The sequence below is a fragment of the Rhipicephalus sanguineus genome, chromosome 5 (assembly GCF_013339695.2).
Source record: "Rhipicephalus sanguineus isolate Rsan-2018 chromosome 5, BIME_Rsan_1.4, whole genome shotgun sequence".
NCBI classification, from domain to species: domain Eukaryota; kingdom Metazoa; phylum Arthropoda; class Arachnida; order Ixodida; family Ixodidae; genus Rhipicephalus; species Rhipicephalus sanguineus.
This window is the reverse complement of record NC_051180.1, coordinates 116,635,692-116,654,864: the sequence shown is the minus strand read 5'-3', so window position 1 is coordinate 116,654,864 and position 19,173 is coordinate 116,635,692. Positions and strand designations below refer to the sequence as shown.

The window sequence follows — 19,173 nt, the reverse complement described above, 5'->3', positions numbered from 1 at the left end:
GCCCCTGCCATAAAAAGGAAATCGTCACACTTTTAACACTTTTACTTGGTAACCTGGGCACAAAATATGGCACTAGTATAGTTTGGAAGGAGTCATGCCATTATCTGCACCTTCTACTGTCACAAGCTTTAAGATCCAAGCTTAAAAGAGAAATGGCAGTGCACGTAAGGGCAGGGGCCTATTTTCTTGCAGGAAGTGAGAGAACCAGACACTGATGTCATCTTAGGTGGTGTTTCATGTCTGGGTAGCAGTAATTTTGGTTGACATATTGCAGTAGTCGTGAGCTTTTGGACAAGTTATAACCATTCCTCTGTAAATTTTGTAAGAAAAATGCCCTAAATTTTGTCTCATGATTAATTTGGTCACAGTGAAAGTGCTGTCAGTCTTTTTTAAAAAATGTCTAGGACATAGTGGTCTAGGGTCATGTGGGTGTTGATACACGCATTGCTGCTATCGTGCACTCTGCTTTGTCAGTCTGTGTGTGGTTGTGCACGTGCAGGTGTGTGTGTGCGAAAGAATTTTGAAACTGCAAAGAAACACTGATGTCCCTTGTATGTTTGGGTGTATGCAAGAGGACGATGGCAAAAAGCCACAAGAGAGGACGCCAACAGCACAACCTCTTTCCTCAAGCGCAAAACACCTGACAGCTTCAGTTGTGGATAGTAGTCTAGGCTTTCGAAATGATAAACTTAAGAAATAGGCAGAACGACATGGAGTATAACTCTGTACATGACGTACATGCATGCGTGCATATGTATTATTGTTTGTAGTGGTATGAAGAAATTGGGCCTTTCGTGCTACTGAGATGTGTGTCAGCTTTTCATGCATACTTGCCCATCCTGGGTCAAACACAACATTGATCCCCTCCTCCTTCTTTGCTGCTACGAAATTCACTATCACCTTGTTATCTCCATGCTTTGTCCCTTTTGCTCTTCATGACACGCTGTAAAGTGAAGCTTTCTTTACATACCCTACCAGGGGGGGGGGATTTACTTGGTAGTCATGGGGTGTGTCTCACACACAGCACACACATCACAATGTGTTTACCTAAAGCATTGCTTTTGGCATCTCTCAAGTGCAGTGCACACAGCATGCAAAACGCTATGTCATGCACAACTGACTCAACCATCAACGCATCTATCTTACTGGACAACATGCTCATGCGGAAGTGCTTACAGGCAAATCTTGTGGTGTAAGCTGTTCTTCGAGTGAGACTGTAAAGTTTACTAGCTCTTTTAATTCTTTGCCCATGAGGCTAACCAACCAAATTTTCTTTCTTACAAGCCCTTGCTTGTGTGTTGTTGCCTGCAGGTTGTTTTCATGACTGCACTCTACTACCTTCTCCGTGCGAGCAAGGAACGCTACAAGCCGCTGGATCTCTTTTCTAGTATGTTGCCAGGCTCGGCTAGCCGTCTGGGCGAAGCAGTTGAGGAGGCTGTGGCAGGCGTCTTTGCAGCCTCTTTCAAGATGGCCGCATTCTATGGTCTCTACACATGGCTAATACACACGCTCTTTGATGTCAAGATGGTGTACATTCCCACTGGTGAGCACTGAAATTGTAGAATACGATAGTTTACTTGATAAGCAGCATGCTGGATGACATGCCAAGTTCATACGAATGCTGGGAGACATGAAATCAAATGTGGCACTTGTGGTTCACTCGTGAACTACATTTAATAGCTGTAGCAAGAAATGTGAGAGCTTTAATGGAAGGAAGGTGGAGAGGTGGACTTGAGTAGCGTCATAATAGCCTGGTACTCCTTGGTGAGTGAAGGGGTTTGGGTAGCAACAGAGATAGGATGTGATAGGATGAGGGAATGTGGAATCTCATTGATACGTTTTTGACGGGAACCGGAAAATAAAATGTATTATGCAAAAATGGTATTAACCAAAGAGGTTGGCCGGGAGTAACGGTGGCCAGGAGCAAGAATAAAAACATATTAGGCCGAAAAACATGTAATGCAGAATCATATCAACGAGATTCCACTGCAGTGTGTGTGTGTGCAGGCTTCAGAGCGTGTGCATCTTCATAGGGTATTGCAGCCCATGAAGATGCAGACTGTTTATAGCATGCACCATTTTTGCAGCAGTCCACACCACTGGCGTGTTTAAACCAAGACATACGTAGTATGAACATATTTAGTCCTAGTGCAGTTTACCTGTGAAGCTGTATTCAAAACACTTTAACCTTTGAGGATAGAATTTTTTCGCCAAATCCGAACTGCCAGGGTCGATTTCTTTATTGCTGTTTTAAATTCTTGAGGCGAATCTGTTTAAAAAAAAAGAGTTGTAATTTTTTTAGGGTGACCATAAAGTGACAAAAGATTATTTGTGTTGTTACATACACATGGTTTATTCATGAGTAACAGCAAGATAAATTCCAAGAAAAGCTGATAGTATGACTGTTAAAAAATTATGTGTTGCAATAAATGTCTGTGTAGTTCACAGAGGCACAAAATTAAGTGCATATTGTGGCGCCAAGTGGAAGCACAGAGAGAGAAATGTCACCTTTGATCCAGCCAGCATCGTCTCGCTGTGCACACTTTTGAGATCTCGCTCGTCAACATCTTAGTCTTAACTCGTAAGTAACTCCTCGTCTGGCGGGCTGACATCCAATGAATCAGATTCTGATTTGGCAGTTGAGCAGCGATTTGGAGGAATCGCCGATAGACTCACTTGCGGCAGAGAAACCGGCGTCATATACGTCATTGACCTTTTAGAAGGTGTCTGCGGAGAACATACATGTACATCATTGACCCTAAAAGGGTTAAGCCATACTTGCAGCTGCTGTGTGCTAACCTAAATGCGCTTTATTTTGAACATATGCACGCGTACATGTCCTAGAACTCTCAAAACGTGTTCATACTGTATGAATGAAGGGAATCTTGAAGGCTTGTTTCTTTCTTTGACACAACCTTAATTAAAACCAGCAGATAATGAAGCCAAGGCAGGTATAGGGAACGTTAATTGTACTATTTTAAGTGTGTCGTAGTAATTGTGACGTAGATGTGAACAAAGTAAAGTGGACGAAAAGACTACTTGCCGCCAGCAGGGACTGAACCTACAAGCTTTGGATCCGAAGGTGGCATGTTCAGTCCCTGCCGGCAGCAAGTCGTCTTTTCATCCACTTTACTTTCTTCACATCTACATCACAATTACTGTGACACACTTAAAATAAGTATAACCTCGTTACAACGGATCCGTTTACAGCAGACATTCGGATATTACATATACCACTTTGCGGCGTTATGCTGACCTTCGTATTTGTTCCATTGATTGAGCTTCGTTTACAACGGATTCTGGTACAACGGATATTCGGATATAATTGACTAAAATGTCAGGCCAGCAAGGTGGTCGGGACTCCTTTAGAGTGGACTTTTCTATCATGGACATACCAAATTCAATAACTTCCGACTTCAAACATCGCTTAGCATATTTTCGGGACGGGAACAGCGCGCCACGGATATCGACGTACTGATTTAAGAACGAAGGCCGCCGATCTCTGGTCTGTCAATGAACAGCTATGTCTAGCTTTAGCGACAAAACAAATCGGTGCGCAGCGTGCTTGGTGTTGCGTTTTGGGACACTGACGCGCAAAATCGCTAGCCGCTGCCACCGCTTCTCCGAGCGGTCGCTGCGCGGCGAGCTTGGCCGAGGTGTCCGCTGCCGATGCGCAAAATACCCATCCGCAGTTCTGAGGAGCCAGCGGGTGATACGATTCGTTGCTTGCGACGAAGGACATTGCGGCTTTTTTGCTTTCGCACGTCCGCTAGCACGATGTTCTTGCCCGCAAAGTTCGGATTTATCTCGTACATTGGCACAGTGAGCGGAGTTAGGCCTAGCCACGACATCGACTAGAAAGCTCAGTTGCGATGTGCGTGGCCGCGGCGGTGCCCGATGTTTCAAAGCACGTCATACTCGATTGCGAGTACAAAGAGTTGTCCCGCGGTGATCTTCGTTGGAAGCTCCGAAGTGCTGATAACAAGAACCTCTAACAGTGGGTCCAACGAGTCAATGCTATTACAGTCGCACGTCTGTGATGTTCGCGATGAGCGCGGCGTGCTATCGTAATCTGATGATTGAGCTTTCGCTTGCAGCTGCCAAACTAAAGTGTTCTAAATTATCGTCGACCCGTGAACACAGAACGAGTGCGAACACGTCACTAAGTAGCTCAATTTTCGACAGCCGCGACCTCGCGACGCACAAGCAGCAGACGACGATCCCGAAGCGAGCATCACGGCAGAAGCAGCCAATTGGAGGCCTTGAATAGAACTTCAAACATGTGCTTTTTGTACGCTTGTTACTGAATGGAGGAGCTAGCTGAAACGGAGAACTTGAACACGGAGAAATGTTCTTTTCGACGAGCCCATAATGGGGGCGCCCGGTTGCGCCGTTGCCGTGTTATAATTTTGAAAAACGCCATTTTTTTCTATTTTTTTTTGTGCTATTTCCGCAATTTTCGACAAGTGGGCAGACGCAAAAAAAAAATATTTTATAGCACTTCTACGTAGTTTTCAGTGAAGATATTTTGGAATCAGATAGAAAATTGGCTACAGAAACTGAAAATGCCATTTTCCGCGCATTTTTTTTTGGTCCCCCGTAAAAATAAGACCATGTTGGTGACTCGTAATTCTCTCCGGATATAACAGACCCATTCAGTGTTTACATAAAAGTCTGTTTTAACAGTACTTGGATTTTACATACTCCCTTTACAGCAGACCAAAATCCTCTTCACTGTAAAGGTCTGTTGTAATGAGGTTATACTGTAGTACAGTTAACGTCCCCTGTACTTTATCTGCTGGTTTTCATTAAGGTTGTTCATACTGTGTGAGATATGATGTTAGCCACAAAAGTGAGTAATTTTTATTTGTGAATCGAGTAACGCAAAGTTTGTACTATACATTATAAACATTCTGCTTTCTTTCCCTCCCCAGATTGCATTAGACAAAGTAGTTTTTGGTGCTGTCGTGTTTGACGTCTTACCTCTCCCTGTCTTCTTAGCTGTCTTTCCCTCTCTCCTCTCTCCCAGAGGCCTGAGCCATCAGCGAGGCACCAATGGTTTTCTTTTAGATAAGTTAATATTTTTAACAGAAACACATTACTGTCGAACCCCTTTAGGAGACACTGATGCAACAGATGGAGACACCAGTGTACCTGCATTGAAATAGGGGTATCAGAAAATGGACATGGCACCCTGCTTATAAGTGACACCTCATATAAGGGACAAGATGTGCTCTCTGGTGTATGTCTTATAAAGGGGTTCAACTGTATGTGTTATGGACTACAGTTGACAAAGTTGTCATGCAGCAACAGTTATTACTATTTGCAGTGCAGCACCATCTTAAGCAGGTTTAAAGCGATCAGTGGGTATGGCCATAGAGTTTCCTAAAATGACCTAGAGGGAACTCTGGCGCTGCGATCGTTCAGCCACCATGGGAATGATGGGTAGTACACGGATTTGCTTAGTCTTCGTGCTTGTGGGCTTCGAACGCACTTGTGGCTTTGTTTATTGCTATGTTTTGGTTTTCTTTCGGATAAAAAAATGGATCGTTGTGAACTTCGTGACCAGATTTGAATCGGTGAGCCTAAAGAAGTTAAAGTGGTGAAGTGAAACTGCTGACTTTTGCTGAACTTCGTTTTGCGACAAAGCGGATGCAGGCGACGCGGAGCCAAACGGAGCCGAAAGAACGAAGTTTAGACAAATCCGTGTACTACCCATGATTCCCATGCTGGCTGAAGCGCGATGCATTGCAGCTCCCATAGACACTAGCGCCAGAGTTCCCTCTAGTAAGTATTGTAGGAAACTCTACGGGTATGGCATTTGCTACAGGCATCTGTACACTATGACTCGCTGCAGCTGACTGGCTGAATATCGCGGGTCGTTGTCGATCATCTTTTTTTCCCCTAACAGCACTGGCATCCCTGTTTGGGGCGGTGCCGTTCATTGGTGCATACTGGGCCTGCCTGCCAGCCGTGCTGGAGCTGTGGCTGGTTCAAGCGCAGCGCCTCAAGGCACTCCTCATGCTTATCTGCCAACTGGCACCCACTTACTTCGTTGATTGCGCCATCTATGCCGAGATTAAGGGGCAAGTACCTTTCTCACGTGTCCCTTTCACAAGTTCTGGCTACACAGCTGTTGGCTAAGCCAAATGACACATAAAGCTGAGACGTCAGGCAGCAAGTTGAAATGGGACAGTATTGGACTAGGCATTGTGATTAGTCATGATTTTGAACTGATTATCGAATAACAGATTACGACTTGGCTAAAGAACTGAGTAGCATTAAGCAATCTCGCAACCTGAACCTTCCTGACGGGACACTGATCTACATATTGAACTTAACCAGTTCATACCGGTAAAGCGTACTTCCAATATTGTGTTTGCATTATTTATTTGGTAGAAGAATGGCAGAGGGAATGAAGGCCATGCATGCGCCTGTCAAATTTCGCGCCCAAGCCACAATGCTGGATTCCAAAGTACCTACTTTACTCCGTTTTGAGATGTTTCTGTACCGAGAGTTTTCAAAACTTTCTGGGATTGAGTTTCTGGTTTCTTAATATTGAAATCAGATCCTTATCTATTTACTAAACAATTGCCTATGTTCCGAACACACACTTTCAAAGTACATTATGTCAGGAGTTGCCTGCTTCTGGAACTTCAAGATGATCTCACCACCTGTCTTGGCACTTTTTGTGCATTTTTCTACTTACCAAGCCTCCATCCCTGGAAAAATTCACAGTTTTTGGAGTTTAAGTAGTTGAATTCTTCAAACATAACTCAATGTGCCTCCTTAGTGTAACCTTTAGGTACAGTTTCATGTAAGTGTCATTAAAACAGACATTTCCTGCTCAGTAGCAGCATTTTTATGTTTGAAATCTCTGTTGCAGTTTTGCTATGAACATACTGACTACATCATGCCAATTCCTCACTGTGCAGGGGTGGTCATCCCTTCTTGACTGGGCTGGCGATAGCAGGCGGTGTCTTCTGCCTGGGTTTCCAGGGTGCACTGTTTGGGCCCATGCTCCTGTGTGTTCTCATTGTAGCCATGAAAGTGTACCGCTCTGTGATGCAATCCATGCCCGCTGGCACAGCGGGCCGACGCTTCAGCTTCAAGAGGTGAGGCCCCAATGTGAGGTTGACTGCATATTTCTGCCACTTGCAGAGCCTGGAGCGCAACTTTCCCTTAGGGCACTTCTCCTGCGCCTTTAACTGGCTGCGAGACAGCATTTGCTTCAAGAGCTGTTTGTTTGTTACAGTAAGCAAAATCAAAAATAGGTGCACCAAATGCTTGTTTATGTGAAAGCTCTTCAAAACGGCAAGTTGGGCGAGTTGGTAGTTAAACATAGTAGCTGAGGGCAGCGCGACCCGGACTGAGGACTGAGAGACACGTACACAAACGAGCGCTGACTGACAACTGATTTATTTGATCATTTGATCAAATAAATTCAGTTAAATAGATTTATTTGATCATTTGATCACGTGATCATTTTTTGTGTGTACTTATTCACTGCATGTGGGATGAAATAAATCAGTTGTCAGTCAGCGCTCGTTTGTGTACGTGTCTCTCAGTCCGGGTCGCGCTGCCCTCAGCTACTATGAAAGCTCTTGTTTGCTGAACACGCTGACTGCCTTTGTTTAGTTTGCCATATATATTTAGTGCACTCCTGTTAGGTCAATCTTCTTGTAAGGCAGATTCAATAAATCTTTTCTCATTTGTATTTGAGGAAGTCAGTATTAAGCCTTATATGTTGGTCACGCTGTATTGCGCACTGTTTAGGTAAAAAACAAAGGCACCAGCCAATGTCTTAACTTTTGTGAAATAAGATACATATGGAAGCCTCAGAATATATGTGTGCTGATTAGCAGCTCACTTTAGTTAGCTGTGCACTAGGTACATGCATTTTGCTGCAGCATCTACTCAATGTTTCTAAGGTTTCTAATTGCATTTATATTGGTTGTGATTTGTTAACACAGTGAATGTGTCAAAGAGGTAAATATCGGCCTTTTCCTGCTGCAAGAACTGCTGGATGAATGAGTATTAAGGCAGAATAAAAAACTATGCTGGCACCAAACTGCAGGTACTTTGGTCCGCTAAGAATTTTGAGCATACAGGTGTGTGTGCATTTGTAATGTGAAGTCCATGGCTCTAGGCGAATTCTGATGCATGTGGTGACATGTTTCGACACAGGCGTTAAGGTGTGCAGATCTCACCACAGTGTAGTATGCAGGCTCATTTTGCCGTGTTCTATGTGTTGCCAACTTCGCAATCTGTGACAAGTGACCTGCAATAAATAGGCTACAATTTGAGCACGTCACAAGAGCTCAGATGCTTTTGGCATTACAAAACTATATGTTCAGGTTCTTTTACTTTTGCTGCGTGTCATAGCATTGTCAGCACCATGTGTTACGATGAAAGGCCTTCTACAGAGAAGAATTGAAAGCTGGGCCAGTTGGTGACAGTTCTTGAACATAATAAAAGACAACGCAATCACGACGCAGACCAAGAGAAAAACTGCACTGTAGGTGACAACTATTGTTCAGAGAGTTGGCGTTATACATGGGCAGTGACTGTAATGTGTTGGCATGCCATCTAGTGTGGCACATGTTGTGTCAAGACCCACACTTCACGGATGCACACCTTCCCTTGCCAATACATGTGTTTTTTCATATCCATAACTATGCAAGCGCATTGCTATGTGCACTCCCAAGACGAATGTATGAAAAATACACCAGAAGGTCGCTCTGTCTGGCTGGTGGCTGGCTTTTATTTGCAGAATAAATTAATTTCGTGTCTTGTACCTGACTTCCACGTTGAATGCATGTCTTGGCAGCTTGATGTAGCACAGTGTTTGCCAAATATATCATCAAGATGTTCCCTATACCACTGAGAATGCGGAGTACAAAGTGATGAGCTGGTTGGTTCACATCAATTTTGATGAGAATAAACTGATGCACTGAACTAAACACGTGAAATGCGGACACTCACAACTGACAGGACTTCTTAGAAACCGAAGGCAATGCTAGGGTTATGCATGCATATGCACACGTGGCTTGTATGGGCATTTGAAACATCCCATTAGCTATCTAATTTTTTTGGTCACTTCAACCTGGGTAAACTCGCAGCCATAATTTGCCAACCTAACATTCGTCAGATGCAGTCCTTACCAAAAAGTCTTATCAAAGGCTTGCGTACACATTAATATTGGCATGGCACACGGCAAACGAGAAACCAAGAAGATGCACTAAAGTACAGCAAACAGGCTGTTTTATGCACCAGTCTGTTCAAAAACATAGACCACATTGTAGTCTTCAAAATACAGTAAAACCTCGTTAATTTGGATTTCACGGTACCGGAAAAAATGTACAAATTCACCAAATGATGCTGAATTATCGAAAGTTTCAAGAAAACAATGAAAAAGGGGCTATTACACCAATGCGTTTTCATTTTCTTGATGAATACGTAAATCCAGTACTTACTTTGCATAGGAACAGTGTAGAAGCCGCAATTTTTGTCGCTCGTGACTTCATTCGCAATGTGACCGCGGCTCATGGCCGCCGTGTCTTGACCCGAAACACGCTCTGAACCCACACTCGGTGCGCGCAGTTCACATGCGCCGAGTGAAATCGAAAGCAAAACAAGCTTGCCGCAGCTGCTGAAGCCTTGGTCGCCAACAACGCGATTGTGGATGGTGTCCGCACCTTTCTGAAGGCCTGCAACCGTTTTGGTTGTTCGCAAACACTGTTTTCGCTCCTTTGCATCGCACGTTTATGGCGTTTCGTGCTTGGTGCGCTCCGATGATCGTCTGAGTTAACCGGGTTGCGGCTAAATATGACCGAATTGACGTTTGATGCCATTAAACAATACATATGCTTACAGGGACCAGAGAACACGTCCAAATTATCCAATTTTCCAAATTAACAGTGGTTGAATTAATAAGCTTTTGCTACCAGTACGCGAGACCAAGTCGATCGGAGTGCGTCGTCTTTTTTATTTGGTTAGTGCAAGTGTGGCGTTATGGAACACCTCGTAGACACAGCAGTACTATTCACGTGTACATCAACGTGTTTACAGTGCATGTGCAAATGATGATTATATGGCACGCACCTCAAATTACAAGCTATGGTCTACACTCAAACAATGAGCTGTCGTTGAAGGCATGCACAACAGCAGCAAGCGGACAGCCTGTCTTTAAAATGTGCCTGTGTAAAGTGTGGGTCTTGACAGCAAGTGCACAGCCTTAATTAGTGCAACAATATGGTACAATTTCTCGCTTGACAGGCATTGCAAACTTCTGTTGCCAGTGTATACTTAAAACAAGCCTGTTTGCATACAAGACAAGTAAAGGAGCGTTTAACAACAACCAAGACGTTAACGCGTAGTGTGAATTGAGGTGACAATTAAAACATTTGGTGAGAGCATAAATCATGTTCTGCCCATTGTAGGTTGTATTTGCCGCAACAAAGACCAGATGGTCGAGCTCTTCATGCCATTTTGAGAAATTGACGTCAGTGGCAGCATTGCTGCTTCAGTTCTCCATCCTCTACTCGGAGAGCTTAGACTGCACTCTTGGTCCACCTGGTGCGTTTAGTAGGCTGTGATAGCGTGCCCTCTTGTGTGGCTTTCTTTTGTGTTTTTTGCTGATACTAACTCACCAATAGGTGCTTGTGTATCTAGACTGAACTTTCACGTATCTTATTTAGTGCGGAATGTACACCAGTCATGCTGCATTCTTGAAAGAGAAGCTCATTCTTCTTTTAGATAGAGAAGCAAACGTGATAACATAATGCTTTAAGAACAGCAACAGCAGCATTTCATTTTAGGTAGGGTACATACCATTACTGCAAATATGCAGCTGACACTACCAGTTCTTTATAGTTTGCTAGCAGGTAACACAGTACTGCCTTAATTAAGGGTGACCTACAAAGTGTCCAGTTGTCCCATAGATGCTTTGTAGCTGTACCTCCGCAAATGATGTTTCAACCTATCGAAACTTGTGTTATCGCTCTTAGTATGATAATATTCAGGAAGGCTTGCAAACAACCCTGCACCTGCTCTGTGTTTGCGGGTAGCATTCTGTGTACATGGCTTACAGGCAAATGCGTTCATAAAGCTTTGTGCTGAAGTACTTTGCTTAGCCAGTGTCCGAGGTGGAACCACTGAGTTTGAGTTCTGTGGCAAAATCCCGTTTGCTAGTTTGTTCATGAGTACACCTTCTTGAGTGTGCATAAAATCTGTTGGACACTTTAAAGGCAAGTCCAACCCTAACACACCTCAACATAATGAACATTGATGCAATGAATTATTGGGTTTAATGAAGTAAGTATCAGATTCGGTTGGTACTGCTTCATTTCATTAGAGTATTCTCCTCCAGTAACAAAACTAAAAATGTAGACCGACATGGTACCATTGTGGTGAAACAACTGTGTTTGCACGTGGCTGCAAATACGTATTCTATACAAGAATGTTAAATACAATTGCCATCTGCATTTTTGGACGTGCATGCTTAGTTGGACTATCCTATGGCACCGCCATGCCCCTAAAATTCGTGTGCGAAGGAACACATGAACCTCGGGCTCCACGACATGTGCCATGTAATTTTCCAAATGTGATCTGCCTAATTAGTGCTGCAGACATAGTGGTTGTAAACAAACTTGCCGCCGTGTTGACTTGGCACTGCAACTTTAGGGCTAACATGTAGTATTCTTGTATTGGACATGACTTCCTTAAGTAGCAGGCTTCAGCTGTATCTTATGCTTTCCAACCTTCGTATTTGTGAAGTTTGGTCCTTTTGTGTGCGAGAGATATGTGGTAAATTTCCCACAACTGCTAGAATAATTGTCAGCACTTCTTTAACACTACTAGTATTTCAGTGAGTCTATCATTCATCACTTGCACTGCACTCTACTAGTTGACACGGTGCACTCGCATACAGTGTCGGGTGCTGCCGAGTAAGCTGCTGAGCTTGCCATTGTGGTGAAAAGAGCTTGCAGAAGCCTGCAGCGGTGTGCATAGATAGTTTGGTGCTGGCCATTTACCTCTTGTCACGCACGCAGCTAGGCTAGAACTCTTGCAGCAAGGGAGGTCTTGTTCAATGCTCATCATCACTGTTCACCGACTGAAGTGTACTGCACGCTGTCATCTTTCATTTTTGCTTCTTGCTGTTTTTACTTTTGGTTGTGGTGCCAATGGGTGTCGCTTCTGTTTAGGATGTTCACAATAGACTAGCGTGGCATGGTGCACATCACCCCTGTGGACACAAGGTGAGAGGTTCATCAGCTTCGTAAAAATTGGCCTGCTTTTTCTCTGTTTTGCAGACATTTTATTGCTTTTCTTTTTAACACTGCCCTCCTCCCTGTTTCCCCATTCTCCTGGCTGCCCACGTGACTAATTGCATGCGTACTAATATGGGTCACAGCCTGTGATAGTCTTTAACTGTTTCCTTACTGACGAACAAAGTGCCAATTTACAGTGATTCTAGTGAGGGTTCAGCTATATACATAACATTGAAGAAATTGACTAACAGCAACGAAATGTGTTTGGACAGCCGTTCAGGAAAGTGGGAGCGCGCACTGAAAAAAGTATGATGAATCGATTTTAATTTTACCGTTCTGAAGTTCGGTGTCGTTAACTATCATTAACGAAAAGCCGTAGCATAAGTGTGCACTGTGCACCACATATACAATTTAAACTGCTGTTAGATACACATTGCTGTACAGATGCAGTTATTCAGTTTTTTTGGGACTGTTAGTAATGTTATTGGCTGTCATTCCCGTGTCATGCAGGGAAGCTCTTGCTCAATTAGTACTAGTACAGCTGGAAGAGAAAGGCACCAATTTAGGCTCTACTATTATTTTTTTTCCATTACAGCCTTTCGTTTGTGTTTAGAGTAAAATTTGAATTATTGTGTAGTTTACGAACCACTAAACCAGATTTTTTTAAAACAAGCTGGTCAAGCTTGGCTAGCTAGACCCAAAAAAGTCTACAAAGTCCTTGTTGGTGCTGTCATTAATTAACTTGCAGCTGAAAATTTGAGCCGTGGTTTGTGTGAGGAGGAAATTAAAAACTGAGAAGAGGCCTGGGGTGCATCGCAAGAAAGTGTTGTGGAAGCAGTGGGCTGTATTAGGCTTCATTGTGTATGACTGTGAGACAAATGGAAGCAGCAGCGAAGGAGTTTAGTCAAAATAGTTTGACAGAATAGTTTTCATCTGGTCAATTAATGTGATGACAAAATTGCAGTCATTGACTAAGCAACTTGGTCCTAAGCAACTTGGTCCTTTTTCATCCTCGACCCCAAGAGCTTGGGGTTGAGGATGAAAAAAGCCAGGTATAAAGAAGGGAGAGAGTATGCCTCTATGTCTGAGGTGCCGGTTTGCATGATTAGCCAAAAATTGTCACATAATTTTTCAGCCGCTTTTCAAGAAAGCCATTTATCACTTTCCATTGGTGCAGTAAGGAAAGAGTTATGCCTTGCTATCCCAAGTTTGCATTGTTGTTATGCAGCTCTGTTTGGTGGGGCACAATTAAGGTCACTACCGCTATTTATGGCCATACTGCCATGCATCCACACAAGACCCAAACAACTTCTTGAAGGCGTTTGCGCGAGCTTACATTCACAAGGTTGTAAAGTAAGAGCTAAGCAACCACTTACTGCAGATCGTTGGACTAGTTAAGAAAAGTTAGAATGACTTAAATATATACCATGCCGTCTAAGACGAAACTGACAATACAGTGCCTACTTCGTTGTGTTTGATAGGATACATATCATGGGGACAGGAGTACAAACACACATAACTATCCAGTTGGGCTCATGCTGACCAAATTCATGCCATTATTTTGTACTGGCATGCATCAATGCATATGACAACCTGAATATCCAACATGGACTCATTTTAACTAAGTGTGCCTCACGAGTGGGCTTGGATCGTCTTGGACTGAACTCTTGCGGCTTTGTACAGCCAAACTTTAGATTAAAGGGACACTAAAGGCAAATAACAATTTATGTCAGAGCGAAAGCTCAATGTATGACAACGTCTAAAACGGCAGTATTATCAACAGCAGTGCCCTACTTATGGAGGAATTAAGCTAAATGTATCACATGATGAGCGCCATGAGTGGGACATTTTGGAAGTGATCCTGATGACGTGGGAGAGTCTGAATGCAATTAATCACTAGTAATCAAATTAGCTGCAATAAAAAAAGACCCTTCCGTGCATCAAGAGAAGTAATAAAATGCTGCTTGTTCGTTTCCGTTTGATTCATGGAAAAAAGAACCTCTTTGGCGTTGCCATGGGGAACGGCACGCGTGGTTCAAAAGTTCCGTTTTCGCCGAACTGCGCTTCGCCTGGCGCCCTGCTTTGCTCACGCGGTCGCGTCTCAGTGGTAGTTTCGGTATCGCGTACTGCCGCATATGTTTTGCACGCTCGTGAAAGTCGCTCTGATAGAAAGTTCGACAAAATACCGCATGCATGTGATGTTGCCGGATGCCCGAATGGTGCACGCCGCCACGCAGTAAAGGCGGGCAACGTTGGGCACGGCAACAGTGACGTGCGAAATACCGCTTTCAGGCGGGTGATTTGAAGTGCGCTAACATAGTGCGGACCACTAAAACGTGATTTTATTTCAAAATAAGCACTTCCTTGGCATAAAAGTAGCACTACGAGGTTTCTGGACCGCTATTTCAACAATCAACGTTGACTGAATATTTGCCTTTAGTGTCCCTTTAAACATTCGTTTGAACTAGGTGGCTTTAAAATGCCCTAGAAAGGTAGAAAAGCTAGTAAAATTATGAGTGTTGTTTGAGATTTCAAGCTATCAGTCTGAGTAATCGCCAGTCAACTGCATACTATGAACGTGGAGCATAATAGTGCCTTGCAGTAGTAGTAGTAGTAGTAAAGAACTTTTAGTTTTTTGCTTGTGAATTTCCATGGTGTCTGCCAAGTTGACCACTGTAACAAGTTACAGTGAATTTTAATCTGTTGCATTACCCAATTTTTGGTAACGAATTTCCCGAGTTTGTATTGGCAGTTTTCAGGTCAGAACTTTCTTTCATGATTTTCATTTTTTTTTAAAACGTAATTCCAAGTTGGCCTTGAATTGCGCACACTTATTTAGATCCATAGCTGTCATCAGGCACAGTAGTAAACCTTCGTTGCAGTGTTCACTTTGTTTCTACAAAGCGAACACCACGACAAAGAAGACATAAGCTCTTACTCTCATTATTCTGAAGCATGTAAAATTCAGAAATTCTCTTGTTGGGCATCTGCTGAATGAACATGAATTGAATGTCACATTTAAAATGAAGATGAACACAAGTAACTTCGTTAATGTGTGCAACTGTCCACAGTGCCAGTGTTCAGTAGCAAATTATCTAATTGCGAAATATCAGAAAATAGCGCATTCGTGATAATGTAACATGAGCCTAAATATAATGTTAGAAGGGAAAACTGGCAGTTCTGTAAACAGACGAAACCAGTGTTCTGTACACAATTACCCATATCTACATGACAGGAATATTGAGTGTGTGCTCTCATGCGAGTTCCATCAACATGCTGCCAGCAGTCCACGTTGGACTGTCTGTGCACTTACCAGAAAATGTGTGGAGTGCACAATGACAACAGGTTTTCCCACACCTTATTCTAAAATGAATGGATTAAGTTAATTCGCAGTTGTATTGAACCTATTACATAGTATGTTTAAAGAGCGTAAATTTACCTTAATGGTTTGCTTACATAAATTACTTTGTCCGAGTTTTTTAAGTTTTTAAGTCATGTTTTATAGGGCTAAATGCAGTGAACACTTGGTAGGTGTTGTATTTACAGAATACGATTATCTGTCCTTGTTGCACTTTTGTAGCAAAGTCAGATATCTGCTCTCAACACTTGCTAGAATTCTTTCAAATGTAACAAATTTCACGCAAATCATTTGAGCAGTTAACCACACTGGCCATATCGTTTATATGCATTTTTCATATGTTTAGAGTAGGCTGGGGAAGGACTAAACCTTTTACTTCAGTGTGGAGTGTACTGTTCCATGAAGGCCAGAGGCCTTTGGTCAATGCACGGGACCTGGAAGCATGTGTTCTTGTAGTAAACTAGCATGTGCATTTTGCTTACCTCTCATGATTCATAGATTTTTACATTACCCACACCCCACCTGTAACCTTTTTCTCATTTTCAAGACAAGGGTGCAATTTTGTACACATTCCATAAATGAACTAACATTTTTACAGCACGTGACTTGTCAAGGCTAGCTCAAACGTCATGCACAAGCCTTGACCAATTGCGTGCACTAAAATATTAGTTTGTTTATGGAATGGATACAAGATCGCAGACTGTATTAATTGCCTTAATATAACAGAAACCTGCCACCTTATTATCCTAGCTTGGCAATAGTGCCTTAATTAACCAAACTAGCAAGTGCAACATAGAGTATTGTAAATAAGCATGATGTTTGCTTTTTATAAATGTGCTTTTACAGCTTGCTATTTTAACATATTGCAACAAAACACGTAGTTGTAGCAGCATGTTGCATACCATCTCATATCATTTTATAGTGTTTGCCATTACCACCTCTTGCTGTGTTAAATTGTGGGAAATGATCACAATTCTATAGACACATTACACGTGCATGGAGGAAGGATGTCTGTTTAATACATTGTCTTTGTAATCAGCCAACAGTATATGTATATTGTTCTCCGCCACTTCTGAAGGCGCCACTTCTGATGGGGAATGCCTTATTGGCAAGCATGTACTCTAGCTTTGCTTGTGAACTGTACATCTGAAGACATAATGAGCAGAGAAGCACACAAGTGTACTGAAGTGTTTCTTAGTCATACCACTGCATAAACTTGTGCATTGCAGATAACACACATTCACAACAAACCATTCCTAAAAAAATGCTAGTTGAAAAATCACTTTAAAAAAAATAATTTCTGAGACTTTGCTTGTGAAGTAAAGCTTGAACATTCTACTTTTACATGTAAAAAATGTGCTTTGCTCAAAACAATATTTCGAACTAAAACTCGGCAAATTTGATTTTTTTTCAGCATCATCAACTTGCAATAACCTCAAATTTACACACCTGGAGGCCACTTTTGAAATTTCGCATTTCGATATTGCACGCATCTTCTGGCATTGCTTTTCTATTGAGGAGAGGGGAAAGCTTTTCTTTTGTAAACAACAACTTTACCACTTTCATATCAATAGAGGAAACAAAAAAGAAAGAGTTTAACAAAGTGCTCAACATGTCCCTATGTGGCTTTTAAATTTACTTTTTCTACTGTCCAATTCCAGGGTGTTTGTCACATTCATGCACAAAACTTCAACCAAATTTAACAATAGCCAAATATCAAATAATATTAATAACCAAATATCAACCAAATTTAAGACATCTATGCATAAGGATATGTAAAGTGCAGTTATCTAGGTTTCTAAATAATTTATAGCCATTTTGTTGTGCACATCTTGCAGACGCCTACATCAATGTCAAAAACTAGGTGTGCTTTACTTTTTTTTCTCAGTATAAAAGTAAAAGAAGGTCACAGTGCTTAATAGCACTGCAGGGTCTTCACAAAGCATTTTAAGCTATTTTATAGCACCCTGTTAACCCTGATACTGCACCTAGAGCTTTCAAAAATGAGCATGCTTTTTTTCCTGCTTCATGGGGCATACAGAAAGAACCTGGTGAGATATTGAAAGTTTGTTTGGAACATTAAAAAGAAGATCTTAGGTCCTTTAATGTTTGAAGGTCTCATCTAGCCTTACCACAAGTAGGGTATCAAACTGGATGTAGTCTAGTTAACCTCCATGCCTCTCCTGTATTTCCTCTATCATCTAGCTGTCTTTGCTATTAACGAAGAAAGGCTTCAGAGTAGGATCTTTTCTTGAGCACTATTTCATTTTGAATTTTGTACACAAGCTTGGCACATCTGAACACATTTGGATGAGCGCAATGTGCCTCACATAACTTACGTTACTCAAACAAAACAAATTATCTTGAACTCTTTCCTACATTTCCTCAGAGAGTGTGTTGCGTAGACCTTTTCGTTGCATTAAGGCAAAGATGAATAAGGGCCAGTTGAGGTCACGTGATGTGGAACATCGAGATATTTGTGAAAGGATTGCAGCTTTTGTCTGCCAATGCATAAAGCAGCAAACTCGCGAGAGGGAACTCGATTTTTATGCAAATTCAGCATAACTTGCATCGCATCTGCAGTGCACTGAATGTGCTGTGGCTCTGTTTTCTCCACATGCCTGCATTGCCTACAACCAGTTTAGTGGGTACGATGCTCACAGTTGCCAAGGCAGAGTCTGCACAAGCATTTATGTGCAACTGGCTGTGATGCACAGCAGGGCCCATTGCACCGATGTCTTGTAGGCTCACTTGCCTTTTTTTTTTTTCAGATACAACAGCAGATGAAGCATCCTGGCGTCTGTTGAAATCCTGCCTCCTTACCTGCTGCTAGTCATTTTGTGCCTTGCTCAGCCAATTTAAAAATCGCCAATCCATGCCTTCCGTCTGCAGCGCACAATAGCCACTGCAGCCTACATCTTTGGCTCGCGCAAGCGCCTTTTCATGTTGTTTACGCAATGTTTCCTTATGTATGCTATACCAATTAATGCAGCACAGTGAATTATAAACATGTTGTCGCTTCGCTCGAATGTTTCGAAGATATGTCGGAGCAATAATACTCGCAATGTCACAAATTCTTATCGTGCTTGCATTTCAATACGGCCGAAGTACTACTAACACCAAAGAACATTTTGTAATTTTACTGGTCACATCACGTGTTGAAGTTCGCCTCGTGGTCGTTGGGGCATGTGACCAGGAATGGCAACTCCTTTTTTGTGTGAATTGTGTATGTCCAGAAAGTAATGTTATTGGAAAGATTTTGCATTTGAATAGTGTAGTTAAGAATTTTCACTGAGCGAAATCATTTCAGGGATGAATCTGTGTTTGCAAGTTCCTCCAATACTGTGTGATTCAATGATGAATGTTGAATAGATCAATCGCAGGCCACTCGGCGTTTGACAATTGCCTGCGCTTCATGTTACTTGTTGCCTAACCGTTGTTGATACAGAAGCTGCTTGCTGTTCAGACTATTGACAATATACATCAGATCTGCAGGATGCAACCATCAATGTTATTTACAAAATAAAGGTTGTGTTTGATGAA

General features: G+C 42.4%; 1 protein-coding gene across 3 annotated transcripts in view; it reads left to right on the top strand.

Annotated features, from left to right (window-relative positions):
* The window catches only part of LOC119394177 (transmembrane protein 245), a 75,131-nt gene extending 55,958 nt beyond the window's left edge, over positions 1-19,173 (top strand). For 2 of the 3 annotated variants that reach the window (XM_037661435.2, XM_049415671.1), the window contains exons 11-15: positions 1,312-1,543; positions 5,912-6,086; positions 6,936-7,115; positions 12,207-12,260; positions 18,402-19,173. In XM_037661435.2, coding sequence (XP_037517363.1) covers positions 1,312-1,543; positions 5,912-6,086; positions 6,936-7,115; positions 12,207-12,225 — 606 coding nt within the window. In that variant the 3' untranslated portion in view covers positions 12,226-12,260; positions 18,402-19,173. The remainder of the gene's footprint in view (positions 1-1,311; positions 1,544-5,911; positions 6,087-6,935; positions 7,116-12,206; positions 12,261-18,401) is intronic. The other variant, XM_037661436.2, reaches the window with a different exon arrangement.